The 14,117-nt window shown below is 38.8% G+C and overlaps 1 protein-coding gene across 6 annotated transcripts in view; it reads right to left on the reverse strand.

Annotated features, from left to right (window-relative positions):
- LOC105481143 (erb-b2 receptor tyrosine kinase 4) overlaps positions 1-14,117 on the reverse strand; it is a 1,180,372-nt gene that overhangs the window by 331,294 nt on the left and 834,961 nt on the right. For all 6 annotated transcript variants that reach the window (XM_071073321.1, XM_011740477.3, XM_011740479.3 and 3 more), the window contains 2 exons: positions 2,184-2,297; positions 699-825 (listed from right to left, as the gene is read on the reverse strand). In XM_071073321.1, the coding sequence (XP_070929422.1) occupies positions 699-825; positions 2,184-2,297 (241 nt within the window). The remainder of the gene's footprint in view (positions 1-698; positions 826-2,183; positions 2,298-14,117) is intronic.

Consider the following 14,117-nt stretch of genomic DNA (forward strand, 5'->3'; position numbering starts at 1 on the left):
ACAATGTTAAAATACTGACATTCAAAGAATGCAAACACGTTTGTTTTCCAGTTAAAACCAGCAGGGGATTCTGTAATGAAGGAGCCCAGATAAATCACGTTACAATTTTTATTACCAAAATGAAACTCATTTAGCAGCATCTCTCACAGTGGTGCTAACTTCCCAACTTAAGGGAAAAAAGACAAAAATAATACATCAGGACATCAGGACAAAGAATTTCTGGAAGAAGCTCAGGGGAATTTCAACTTACTGATTAGTTTTATGTGAGACATTTTAAAGGATATTAATTCATGTTTTCTCACGAATCAGTTAGAAGTTTGAATGAATTTTCCTCTAAACATATCTAAAAATAAGTCAAGCTTGCTGAAAACTGTGGATTTGAGGAGAATATCCTAAAACATAATTTAGTTTAAATACAAATTTATATTTTCAACCTTAAATAGTCACCAAACTAAAATTTGAGCACATTCCAAAACAGGTATTTTGGAATGTCATTATACTTTCATTATACTATAATGTCATTATACTATATTATACTGCCATTACTGGTGAAATCAGGCCCTTGCTTTTGTTTTGAGGAGCATTAATGAAAGGTGAAACTCTTCAGGTTCCAGAAGAATCAAATAAACACAACTAAAGAATCTCTTCAGTTTCCTCTACACTTTGTAAAATAGCTTGCACAAAAATGTAATACTGACCCGTGAATACCAGTGACTAGAAAGATCAAATTCCCATTGATCTTGGTACAGTTTATGAATTTGTCAATGTTACTGGAATCCACAGTCTGAGCTGACATCAATGATCCTGTGCCAATGCCATCACAAGCTGTAGAAACAAGACTCAGAGTTAGGGGACTGAGAAACTTATTTTTGGCCAATAAATCATTGCATCTTCATTGTAAAATAGCAGAGTATTTTTAATTGCAACATATAAAAATATATTACAAATTTTGTTTTCTAAAAAGTAAAATAATTATTCATTCATTCAACATTCACTACTGGTTCTGCTTTAAAAACTTGTCCCTGCGTTAAAATCGAATGACCATGACTCATCATAGAAATTACATTTTATATCAAGACCCAGTATACACACACAACACATACATAAGTTTAACAGAAATTTTATCAATCAATACTCCTCCTAGCAACATAAAATTATCTATTTTCTACTTTATTTGAAAATATCATTTTTAATGATTTTGAAATGCTGGTAACTTTAGTAAAATAATTTCATGGCTTACATAACTAATGCTCTACAACTTGCAATTTTAAAAACAGTGGTCTAATGGAGAATATATGTAAATAAAGAGTCTAATGATGTGAATTATAACCAAAATCAAGGGCCATTCAAATATTTATGCTTAAATTGAACATGCTTTCTGAAGCTTCTAATTTAAACAAACAAACAAAACAACTTTTGTGTGGGGGGGGGCACGGGGTGGTGTATAGAGAAATAGAGAGAAGGGATAAGGAAAAAACAGAGAGAAAGAGAGAAAAGACCATGTAAAGTAAGTCTGGAGTTTGTCCTTTTCTAAGGCACTCCCTGATACCTTGAAAACTTTAACAACATTCCTGAGATTTAGACTATATTTTCATCTGGCTTAATTTAGGTTTCATTCTGGTGAGGATTTAGACTACACACAGCTGGAAGAGATTCCTTCCTCCACTAGAATTCTATGGCATGAATTATCTGATATATTTATTTTAAACTTATGTTAAAGTTCCCTGTCATTTCATAGATCTCATCTTTCCAAATATATTTTTAAGATCTGGAGAGTAACTTTCAGGTCCCTATGCATCACTTTTTATGCTTAGCAGATAAATTTGTATACAGTGCCAAGCAACTAATATGTGTTGTGATGCCAACATAACCATGTGAACTCTTGTTTTTTAACAAAGCTTTTAAGATTTCCTATTGACAGAATAACATGTAACTGAGTTCCTATCAGTGTTACACCTGAATTTTTTTCTGGACCATTTTAGTAGATATAATTCAAACTCAATAATATACAGTGCTATAAAAGTTCATATTTTGAGTGACTGTCCAAAATTATGGAAAGCATGTGTGGGCAGGTTTTGGTTGTGAGAGTGGGTTTATATTAAAAAGTTGGTACACTTAAAATTGAATTAAAAACCTTGTTATATAGGCCCAGTTCTAACTAAATAATCTGAGCTACCACTCACCTTTTGGGCAAATGTCAGTGCAAGGTTTACACATTTTAATCCCATTTTCTTCTACTTCCATCTTGGAACTAGGGCAGGCACGCACACAAGAACTGGAATCTACCACAAAGTTATCTGTTTTTTTTTTTTTTTAAAAAAAAAGGTAAAATAAGCATTAATGTTAACATTCAGCAAACAAGTTCAAAACAAGATATTTTATGGTTTGGAAATGATTAGCTTCATTGATAGTGTTTATGTATCTTCCCCTTAAACAACTCTTTGTTTAAATATCTCAACCTGAAATCGTATTTCCAGTCAAATGCAATGTGTGTTAACATCAACTAGTACTTGCTTGGTTACTGCTCCACATCCTGAATTGCCCCCAAGATAGACTAGATTTCTTTTATATGCTTAGGAAACTACATGACATTTAGCTTGCGTGTTTCAATAGTTCCACTTCATTTCATGACATGATGCAACTTTAAAGACTAAAAATACTTCAAGTTCATGAAGCATAAATGAAGCTTAAGTTGAACTGCCTTGGATTAAGAGAGTACACTTCACATCAAGGAGAAAATGCTTAAAATGTGTTCTATTTTTCAATGGAGTGCCACAAAAACTTTCTCATATTTTTACACGAAGAAACAAAATAAAATTGGAAAGGGTAGCACTTTGGAAAAGGTACATCAAATAGACAAGGAGCATTTTGTTACTCAATACTTGGATTAAATGTCTAGGAGTCCAGTGACCTGGGATATGCCAGAACATCCCCTCCAAAATAAAGGACAAATTGTTACATCTAAAGGCTCTCACAATAAATGGAAACACAATCAATACCTGCTAGGCCACTCTGGTTTTAAAAGTAGCATCCTTCCATGCCTGGGAATATTGCTCTGGCACAATATGCAATGTTGTGAAATGCTTACAGCGTTGAGGGGTGCGCAAAGCAGAAAAGGCATATGATGTAGATCTAGGCTGTGGTGCAAGCAGTTTTGCTACTTGGGCCATAAAACACAAGAGGCTCAATATTGGAAGCATCTACAGTGGGAAAATATGCCATGTAGTTTTATGGCAAATTTCATCAGAAAATCACAACAGAGACTTCTAGGTTTTTAGAGCTAAGCTATGCCACCTGTAGCATAGGATAGTACACCATTTAATAAACAGCTTTTGACGTGCTTCTGGGTCCTGGTAGAGGTGGGTCTTGGGTCAGACTTTGTAGCCAGAATTGCCTATTATGAATAGGGTTTTGCTATAATGTTACAATGTCATCATATTGGGCAAGTCCAATAGCAATCCATTGTAAAATTAAAGTAGGATATAAGCAGGGGCAGAAGCACAAGTAAACTGCATAAGCAAATGGTTAAGACCCCCCAACGCCATCCACCACTGAGCTGGTCCCTCTCAGTCAGGTCATACCTATGGTTTGTGGGGGCTGAGAGAAGGCACTTAAGAAAAACTAACAGAGTAAGATACAAACTAGACTAGGCATGTGGATACTAGCTGAAAATGGATGGCAGCTTCTCTGTCTGCCGTCTCTCCTATGAGTGGACTTGAAACACAGAGACATGAGAAAATCTTACCAACAGGCATAATTTTTGGTAGCAAAACTGATTACTCATTTTGTATGAAAAGAGAAGTTGCTTGACCTTAGAATATATATGAACTCATGAGCTTATCCTGAGAGAAGAAATACTGGAAAACTTGAGAAGAAAGAGAATCTGGGGCAAAGAGATATGTGAGAATCCATGGAAGTGGGTACAAAGTATGGAGAAATTTGTATTCCAAGTCAACATCCACATGAAAGCCTCCACCACAACAAAGAGGCACTTTGTTGGCATGATATCAAAGTCTGATCTTGCTTTCTTCCCTTCTCCAAAAAGTGTTGATTTTGAGACTGCTCCTTATCATAACCTAATTTCTATCTCAGGGGAACCCAACCTGCAACAGGTGCGTACACGATATTAAATAGCCATTCTTTGTTCCAGGTCTGGTGATATGGTTTGGATCTGTGTCCCCAGCCAAATCTCATGTAAAATTATAACCCCAGTATTGGAGGTGGGACCTGGAGGGAGGTGAGTGAATCATGGGGGCGGCTTCTCATGGTTTAACACCATCCTCCTTGGTGTTGTCGTGACAAGAGTGAGTTAGCATGAGATCTGGTTGTTTAAAAGTGTGTAACACTTCCTGCCCCTCTCTTCCTCCTGCTCCAGCCATGGAAGACATACTTGCTTTCCCTTCACCTTCACTGTGATTGAAAGTTTCCGGAGCTCTCCTCAGGGTGTCCTGTACAGCCTGCAGAACCATGAGCCAATTGTACCTCTTTTGTTTATCAATTACCCAGTCACAGGTATTTCTTTTTTTTTTTTTATTTTTATTTTTGTTATACTTTAAGTTCTAGGGTACATGTGCACAATGTGCAGGTTTGTTACATATGTATACTTGTGCCATGTTGGTGTGCTGCACCCATTAACTCGTCATTTACATTAGGTATATCTCCTAATGCTATCTCTCGCCCCTCCCCGCTCCCCACAATAGGACCTGGTGTGTGATGTTCCTCTTCCTGTGTCCAAGTGATCTCATTGTTCAATTCCCACCTGTGAGTGAGAACATGCGATGCGGTGTTTGGTTTTCTGTTCTTGTGATAGTTTGCTGAGAATGACGGTTTCCAGCTGCATCCATGTCCCTACAAAGGACACAAACTCATCCTTTTTTATGGCTGCCTAGTATTCCATGGTGTATATGTGCCACATTTTCTTAATCCAGTCTGTCACTGATGGACATTTGGGTTGATTCCAAGTCTTTGCTATTGTGAATAGTGCCACAATAAACATACGTGTGCATGTGTCTTTATAGCAGCATGACTTATAATCCTTTGGGTATATCCCCAGTAATGGGATGGCTGAGTCAAATGGTATTTCTAGTTCTAGATCCTTGAGGAATTGCCACACTGTTTTCCACAATGGTTTAACTAGTTTACAGTCCCACCAACAGTGTAAAAGTGTTCCTGTTTCTCCACATCCTCTCCAGCACCTGTTGTTTCCTGACTTTTTAATGATTGCCATTCTAACTGGTATGAGATGGTATCTCATTGTGGTTTTGATTTGTATTTCTCTGATGGCGAGTGATGATGAGCATTTTTTCATGTGTCTGTTGGCCGTATGAATGTCTTCGGTTGAGAAGTGTCTGTTCATATCCTTTGCCCACTTTTTCATGGGGTTGTTTGTTTTTTTCTTGTAAATTTGATTGAATTCTTTATGGGTTCTGGATATTAGCCCTTTGTCAGATGAGTAGATTGCAAAAATTTTCTCCCATTCTGTCAGTTGCCTGTTCATTCTGATGGTAGTTTCTTTTGCTGTGCAGAAGTTCTTTAGTTTAATTAGATCCCATTTGTCGATTTTGGCTTTTGGCTTTTGTTGCCACTGCTTTTGGTGTTTTAGACATGAAGTCCTTGCCCATGCCTATGTCCTGAATGGTATTACCTAGGTTTTCTTTAGGGTTTTTATGGTTTTAGGTCTAACATTTAAGTCTCTAATCCATCTTGAATTAATTTTCATATAAGGAGTAAGGAAAGGATCCAGTTTCAGCTTTCTACTTATGGCTAGCCAATTTTCCCAGCACTATTTAATAAATAGCGAATCCTTTCCCCATTTCTTGTTTTTGTCAGGTTTGTCAAAGATCAGATGGCTGTAGATGTGTGGTATTATTTCTACTTATGGCTAGTCAATTTTACCAGCACCATTTATTAAATAGGGAATCCTTTCCCCATTTCTTGTTTTTGTCAGGTTTGTCAAAGATCAGATGGCTGTAGATATGTGGTATTATTTCTGAGGGCTCCGTTCTGTTTCATTGGTCTCTATCTCTGTTTTGGTACCAGTACCATGTTGTTTTGGTTACTGTAGCGTTGTAGTGTAGTTTGAAGTGAGGTAGCGTGATGCCTCCAGCTTTGTTCTTTTGGCTTAGGATTGTCTTGGCAATGTGAGCTGTTTTTTGGTTCCATATGAACTTTAAAGTAGTTTTTTCCAATTCTGTGAAGAAAGTCATTGGTAGCTTTATGGGGATGGCCTTGAATCTATAAATTACCTTGGGCAGTATGGCCATTTTCATGATATTGATTCTTCCTATCCATGAGCATGGTATATTCTTCCATTTGTTTGTGTCCTCTTTTATTTCACTGAGCAGTGGTTTGTAGTTCTCTTTGAAGAGGTCCTTTCATCCCTTGTAAGTTGGATTCCTAAGTATTTTATTCTCTTTGAAGCTATTGTTAATGGGAGTTCATTCATGATTTGGCTCTCCGTTTGTCTGTTACTGGTGTATAAGAATGCTTGTGATTTTTGTACATTGATTTTGTATCCTGAGACTTTGCTGAAGTTGCTTATCAGCTTAAGGAGATTTGGGACTGAGATGATGGGGTTTTCTAAATATACAATCATGTCATCTGCAAACAGGGACAATTTGACTTATTCTTTTCCTAACTGAATACCCATTATTTCTTTCTCTTGCCTGATTGCCCTACCCAAAACTTCCAACACTATGTTGAATAGGCGTGGTGAGAGAAGGCATCCCTGTCTTGTGTCAGTTTTCAAAGGGAATTTTTCCAGTTTTTGCCCATTCAGTATGATATTGGCTGTGGGTTTGTCATAAATAGCTCTTATTATTTTGAGATATGTTCCATCAATACCGAATTTATTGAGACTTTTAAGCATGAAGGGCTATTGAATTTCATCAAAGGCCTTTTCTGCATCTATTGAGATAATCATGTGGTTTTTGTCTTTGGTTCTGTTTATATGCTGGATTACGTTTATTGATTTGCATATGTTGAACCAGACTTGCATCCCAGGGATGAAGCCCACTTGATCATGGTGGATAAGCTTTTTGATGTGCTGCTGGATTCAGTTTGCCAGTATTTTATTGAGGACTTTTGCATCGATGTTCATCAGGGATATTGGTCTAAAATTCTCTTTTTTTGTTGTGTCTCTGCCAGACTTTGGTATCAGGATGATGTTGGCCTCATAAAATGAGTTAGGGAGGATTCCCTCTTTCTCTATTGATAGGAATAGTTTCAGAAGGAATGGTACCAGCTCCTCCTTGTACCTCTGGTAGAATTTGGCTGTGAATCCGTCTGGTCCTGGCCTTTTTTTGGTTGGTAGACTATTAATTATTGCCTCAATTTCAGAGCCTGCTATTGGTCTATTCAGGGATTCAACTTCCTCCTGGTTTAGTCTTGGAAGAGTGTAAGTGTCCAGGAAATTATCCATTTCTTCTAGGTTTTCTAGTTTATTTGCATAGAGGTGTTTATAGTATTCTCTGATGGTAGTTTGTATTTCTGTGGGGTTGGTGGTGATATCCCCTTTATCATTTTTTATTGTGTCTATTTGATTGTCCTCTCTTTTCTTATTTATTAGTCTTGCTAACAGTCTATCAATTTTGTTGATCTTTTCAAAAAACCAGCTCCTGGATTCATTGATTTTTTGGAGGGTTTTTTGTGTCTCTATCTCCTTCATTTCTGCTCTGATCTTAGTTATTTCTTGCCTTTTGTTAGCTTGTGGATGTGTTTGACTTGCTTCTCCAGTTCTTTTAATTGTGATGTTAGGGTGTCAATTTTAGATCTTTCCTGCTTTCTCTTGTGGGCATTCAGTGCTATAAATTTCCCTCTACACACTGCTTTAAATGTGTCCCAGAGATTCTGGTATGTTGTATCTTTGTTCTCATTGGTTTCAAAGAACATCTTTAGTTCTGCCTTCATTTCATTATGTACCCAGTAGTCATTCAGGAGCAGGTTGTTCAGTTTCCATGTAGTCTAATGGTTTTGACTGAGTTTCTTAGTCCTGAGTTCTAGTTTGATTGCACTGTGGTCTGAGAGAGAGTTTGTTGTGATTTCTGTTCTTTTACATTTACTGAGAAGTGCTTTACTTCCAACTCTGTGGTCAATTATTGAATAAGTGTGATGTAGTGCTGAGAAGAAGGTATATTCTGTTGATTTGGGGTGGAGAGTTCTATAGATGTCTATTAGATCTGCTTGGTGCAGAGCTGAGTTCAATTCCTGGATATCCTTGCTAACTTTCTGTCTCATTGATCTGTCTAATTTGACAGTGGGGTGTTAAAGTCTCCCATTATTATTGTATGGGAATCTAAGTCTCTTTGTAAGTCTCTAAGGACTTGCTTTATGAATCTGGGTGCGCCTGTATTGGGTGCGTATATATTTAGGATAGTTAGCTCTTTCTGATGAATTGATCAATTTACCATTATGTAATGGCCTTCTTTGTCTCTTTTCGTCTTTGATGGTTTAAAGTCTGTTTTATCAGAAACTAGGATTGCAACCCCTGCTTTTTTTTTTTGTTTTGCATTTGCTTAGTAGATCTTCCTCCATCCCTTTTTTTGAGCCTATGTGTGTCTCTGCATGTGAGATGGGTCTCCTGAATATAGCAAACTGATGTGTCTTGACTCTATATCCAATTTGATAGTCTGTGTCTTTTAATTGGACTTTTTAGACCATTTACATTTAAGGTTAATATTGGTATGTGTGAACTTGATCCTGTCATTATGATATTAGCTGGTTATTTTGCTCGTTAGTTGGTACAGTTTCTTCCTAGCATCAATGGTCTTTACAATTTGGCATGTTTTTGCAGTGGCTGGTACCGGTTGTTCCTTTCCATGTTTAGTGCTTCCTTCAGGATCTCTTGTAGGGCAGGCCTGGTGGTGACAAAATCTCTAAGCATTTGCTTGTCCGTAAAGGATTTTATTTCTCCTTCACTTATGAAACTTAGTTTGGCTGGATATGAAGTTCTGAGTTGAAAATTCTTTTCTTTAAGAATGTTGAATATTGGCCCCCACTCTCTTCTGGCTTGGAGAGCTTCTGCTGAGAAATCTGCTGTTAGTCTGATGGGCTTCCCTTTGTGGGTAACCCGACCTTCCTCTCTGGAGTTGCTCTTCTCGAGGAGTATCTTTGTGGCATTCTCTGTATTTCCTGAATTTGAATGTTGGCCTGCCTTACTAGGTTGGGGAAATTCTCCTGGATGATATCCTGAAAAGTGTTTTCCAACTTGGTTCCATCTCCCCCTCACTTTCAGGCATCCCAATCAGACGTAGATTTGGTCTTTTCACATAATCCCATATTTCTTGGAGGCTTTGTTCATTTCTTTTTACTCTTTTTTTCTCTACACTTCTCTTCTTGCTTCATTTCATTCATTTTATCTTCAATCACTGATACTCTTTCTTCCAGTTGATCAAGTCGGTTTCTGAAGCTTGTGAAATTGTCACGTAGTTCTTGTGTCATGGTTTTCATCTCTATCAGTTCGTTTATGATATTCTCTGCATTGATTATTCTAGTTATCCATTCTTCCATTCTTTTTTCAAGGTTTTTAGTTTCTTTGCACTTGGTATGTAGTTCCTCCTTTAGCTCTGAGAAGTTTGATCAACTGAAGCCTTCTTCTCTCAACTCGTCAAAGTCATTCTCCGTACAGCTTTGTTCCATTGCTGGTGATGAGCTGCATTCCTTTGGAGGGGGAGATGTGCTCTGATTTTTTGAATTTCCAGCTTTTCTGCACTGCTTTTTCCCCATCTTTGTGGTTTTATCTGCCTTTGGTCTTTGATGATGGTGACGTACTGATGTGGTTTTGGTGTGGGTGTCCTTTCTGTTTGTTAGTGTTCTTTCTAACAGTCAGGACCCTCAACTGCAGGTCTGTTGGAGTGTGCTTGAGGTCTACTCCAGACCCTGTTTGCCTGGGTATCAGCAGCGGAGGCTGCAGAAGATATAATATTGCTGAACAGCGAGTGTTGCTGCCTGATTCTTGCTCTGGAAGTTTCATCTCAGAGGTGTACCCAGCCATGTGAGGTGTGAGGTGTTGCTCTGTACCTAGTGGGGGAGGTCTCCCAGTTAGGCTACTCAGGGGTCAGGGACCCAGTTGAGCAGGCAGTCTGTCCGTTTTCAGATCTCAACCTCCAGACTGGGAGAACCACTGCTCTCTTCAAAGCTGTCAGACAGGGACATTTACATCTGCAGAGGTTTCTGCTGCTTTTTGTTTAGCTATGCCCTGTTCCCAGAGGTGGAGTCTAAAGAGGCAGGCAGGCCTCCTTGAGCTGAGGGGGGCTCCACCCAATTCGAGCTTCCAGGAGGCTTTGTTTACCCACTTAAGCCTCAGCAATGGTGGGCGCCCCTCCCCCAGCCTTGCTGCTGCCTTGCAGTTAGATCTCAGACTGCTCTTTTAGCAATGAGGGAGGCTCCGTGGGCATGGGACCCTCTGGGCCAGGTGTGGGATATAATCTCCTGGTGTGCTGTTTGCTAAGACTCATGGTAAAGCACAGTATTAGGGTGGGAGTTACCTGATTTTCCAGGTGTTGTGTGTCTCAGTTTCCCTTGACTAGGAAAAGGAATTCCCTTCCCCTTTGCACTTCCCAGGTGAGGCAATGCCTCGCCCTGCTTCAGCTCTCGCTGGTTGGGCTGCACCCGCTGACCAGCACCGACTGTCTGATATGCCCCAGTGAGATGAACCCAGTACCTCAGTTGAAAATGCAGAAATCACCCATCTTCTGTGTCACTCAGGCTGGGAACTGGAGGCTGGAGCTGTTCCTATTTGGCCATCTTGGGTGCCCCCCAGGTATTTCTTTATAGCAGCATAAGAACCAACTAATACATCTTGGGAAATACACTACAATGAAACACTTTCACATTTCTACCGAGTGGAATGAGCAAGTAGTATAATTAGCCTTATATCAGTTAGATTCAAGTTTTGCAGCCAAATGAGTTTCAGAAAATGTATTTTTGGAGTTTTTAAATTTCAGAAATCTGGATTAGGAAATGTAGGCCTGCATTTAGAAGCTTAATGTCCTTGTTTTCCCGAGAAAGCTTCAATTTGGCAAACCAAGCCATGTAAGCCAGGCCCATCAGAGATTTAAATTTTTTCATAGACAAATACTGAAGTGCTTTAAATTACCCTGCAGTTTGAGATACATAAACTAATTTAAGAAAGGAAGACTGCAAGTTACCACATTTAAAGTAAACAAGTCATGTAATTTCACACAATAGGTCTTCATGTTTAGCCACTTGCTACAGTTTGGAGTTGACAGCTTTCAGGTGAACCACTATAAAGGCTATAGTAAAGAAAAGGGGAATTCTTGAGTTCAAATTTACCTGGTACTTCTGCTCTCACCCAACCCTTGGGCTTCAACTAAAGGACTTGAATAAAGGGAAAGCACCAAAAAAAATACTCCAAGAAAGCATAGGTTTGACTGTCTTTGGGAAATGCATCCTAATTTGAAGGTAGTACATTAGGTAGTAATATAATATATGTCTAAGAAAAGGGAAAATATCATTTAGCCCCATCCTACAATACTGCCAAGCCCTCAGTTTTCTAAGGATGGTAAATGGTGACATTTAGGGTGACTTTAGATAAGAGGTTATTAGATGAAAAGGACTGGTGTGAATATTAAAATATTTAAGATGCAAAATCTTTGCTGTCTTGGCATTAATGTGCCTGTGACTTTAAAATGCTAATTAAGAGATACATGAAACACATATATATTTATGTATATACATAAAGAAGTCAAATTACAATTTTTATTTTAGTAGATATGAACATGTTACATAACAATGACTAGAATTGTGTTTTCAAAGTCTTTTTAAATAATATACCCCTTTCGGCCTGGCACGGTGGCTCATGCCTGCAATCCCAGAACTTTGTGAGACCGAGGCAGGTGGATTACCTGAGATCAGGAGTTCAAGACAGCCTGGCCAATATGTTTGTCATGTTGATGAACCCAGACTCTACTAAAAATACAAAAATTAGCTGGGCATGGTGGCATTGCCTGTAATTCCAGCGACTCAGGAGGCTGAGGCAGGGGAATTGCTTGAACCTGGGAGACGGAGGTTGCAGTGAGTGGAGATTGTGCCATTCCACTCCAGCCTGGGTGACAGAATGAGACTCTGTCTCCAAAAAAATAAAAAATCTACTCCTCTCATCCTTATATCCTATCTCTTTGATTGTTATAATGGCTTTGGAAAGAAAGGAGGGAAGATATATATATTTATATATATTTATTTATATACATATTTATATATAGAGAGAGAGAAACAGAGTTTCACTCTTTTTTTTTTTTTTTTTTTTTTTTTTTGACGGAGTCTCACGCTGTTGCCCAGGCTGGAGTGCAGTGGCGCGATCTCGGCTCACTGCAAGCTCCGCCTCCCGGGTTCCCGCCATTCTCCTGCCTCAGCCTCCTGAGTAGCTGGGACTACAGGCGCCCGCCACCGCGCCCGGCTAATTTTTTTTGTATTTTTAGTAGAGACGGGGTTTCACTGTGGTCTCGATCTCCTGACCTTGTGATCCGCCCGCCTCGGCCTCCCAAAGTGCTGGGATTACAGGCTTGAGCCACCACGCCCGGCCAGAGTTTCACTCTTTTTGCCCAGGCTGGAGTGCAACTGCATGATCTCGGCTCACTGCAACCTCTGCCTCCCGGGTACAAGTATTCTCCTACCTCAACCTCCCAAATAGCTGGGATTACAAGTGTGTGCCACCACGACCAGCTAATTTTTGTATTTTTAGTGGAGATGGGATTTCACTATGTTGGCCAGGCTGGTCTCAAACTCCTGACCTTACATGATCTGTCTGCCTCGGCCTTCCAAAGTGCTGGGATTACAGGCATAAGCCACCTCGCCCGGCCAGAAGATATAATTTTTATAACCCACATCTTAAAGAAGAAGAAATAGAGAACTGAAGGTTTTATTTAAAAATCACATGACTAATAAGGGAACAAAGCCACAATCCATAGCCACTCTAATCCCATGTTCCTTATACAGATTGAGTATACTTTATTCAAAATGCTTGGGACCAGATGTGTTTCAGATTTCAGAATGTTTTGGATTTTGTAATATTTGCACAAACATAATGAAATACCTTGCAGATAAACCCCAAGTCTAAAAGCAATATTCAGTTTTTATGATTCCATATATCTTATACACATGACCTGAGGTAATTTTATACAATATTTTAAGTAATTTTTGGTGTGAAACACAGTTTGTGTACATTGAACCATCAGAAACAAAGGTGTCACTATCTCAGTCACCCACATAGACAATCTGTGGTTGTTTGGCATCACTGTCATTCATAACACCAAATTTATATACTACTGACAAGCAATCATATTCTTACACTTATTCACATACAAATACGTAAAAGTAAAAAAAATGATATATCACTAACACAGTGAAAAGATAATGTGTTCGGAATAACTAGGTATCACAGTAGAATCACTAGAATACCTGTATCAGCTGTGAAACAACAGCAACAACAAATAATGCAGGCTTTTAGTGTCCACCTATGATGCTGTGTTTTGATTAAAAAGTTACAATACACTGTGTTTTCTTAGGTAAAAAGAAACAGCGGAAACAGCTGAGAAACTAGGGAATGGGTCCTACAGGGATAAGGAGGCTTTCTGCTGGATGGCTTTTTAAAATGTTTCCTCCAGGGTCATCTTCCCATTAACAACAGTGAATTTTGTCTTAGAAGTCTCTTTTTGATTTTATAAACTCCCATGATTTCTTGTTCTGTTATGAATGCACCATGCTCTAGTCCTTCAATGAGCCCATAACACATTTTCATCATGTCATCTGTAGGTACCTTTTGTGCAATGTTAAAAACATTTTCATTGTCACTATTACCACAATCGCTTTGATTCAGAGTGACTTCTGCAATTTCACCATCAGTCAATGAAGGAACAACTTGTTATCAATGTGAAAAACTTCTGTGATAACCACTTCTTCCAGCTTACTGATGAACTCTGAGGGCATATTTTTTTTATCACTTGACATAGGGAATCTCTCCAAGTAACCTCCTTTTTCCTGAATATAGTAATAGGTCAGAGGTTGTACCAGGCATGCAAAACTGTGTCTTTAGTTACTGTGTTCCAAGTATTGACAACAGCATATACAGTATCCTTCATGCTAAGCTCCCTTTGAAAACC

Source organism: Macaca nemestrina, chromosome 11 (assembly GCF_043159975.1).
Source record: "Macaca nemestrina isolate mMacNem1 chromosome 11, mMacNem.hap1, whole genome shotgun sequence".
Taxonomy (NCBI): domain Eukaryota; kingdom Metazoa; phylum Chordata; class Mammalia; order Primates; family Cercopithecidae; genus Macaca; species Macaca nemestrina.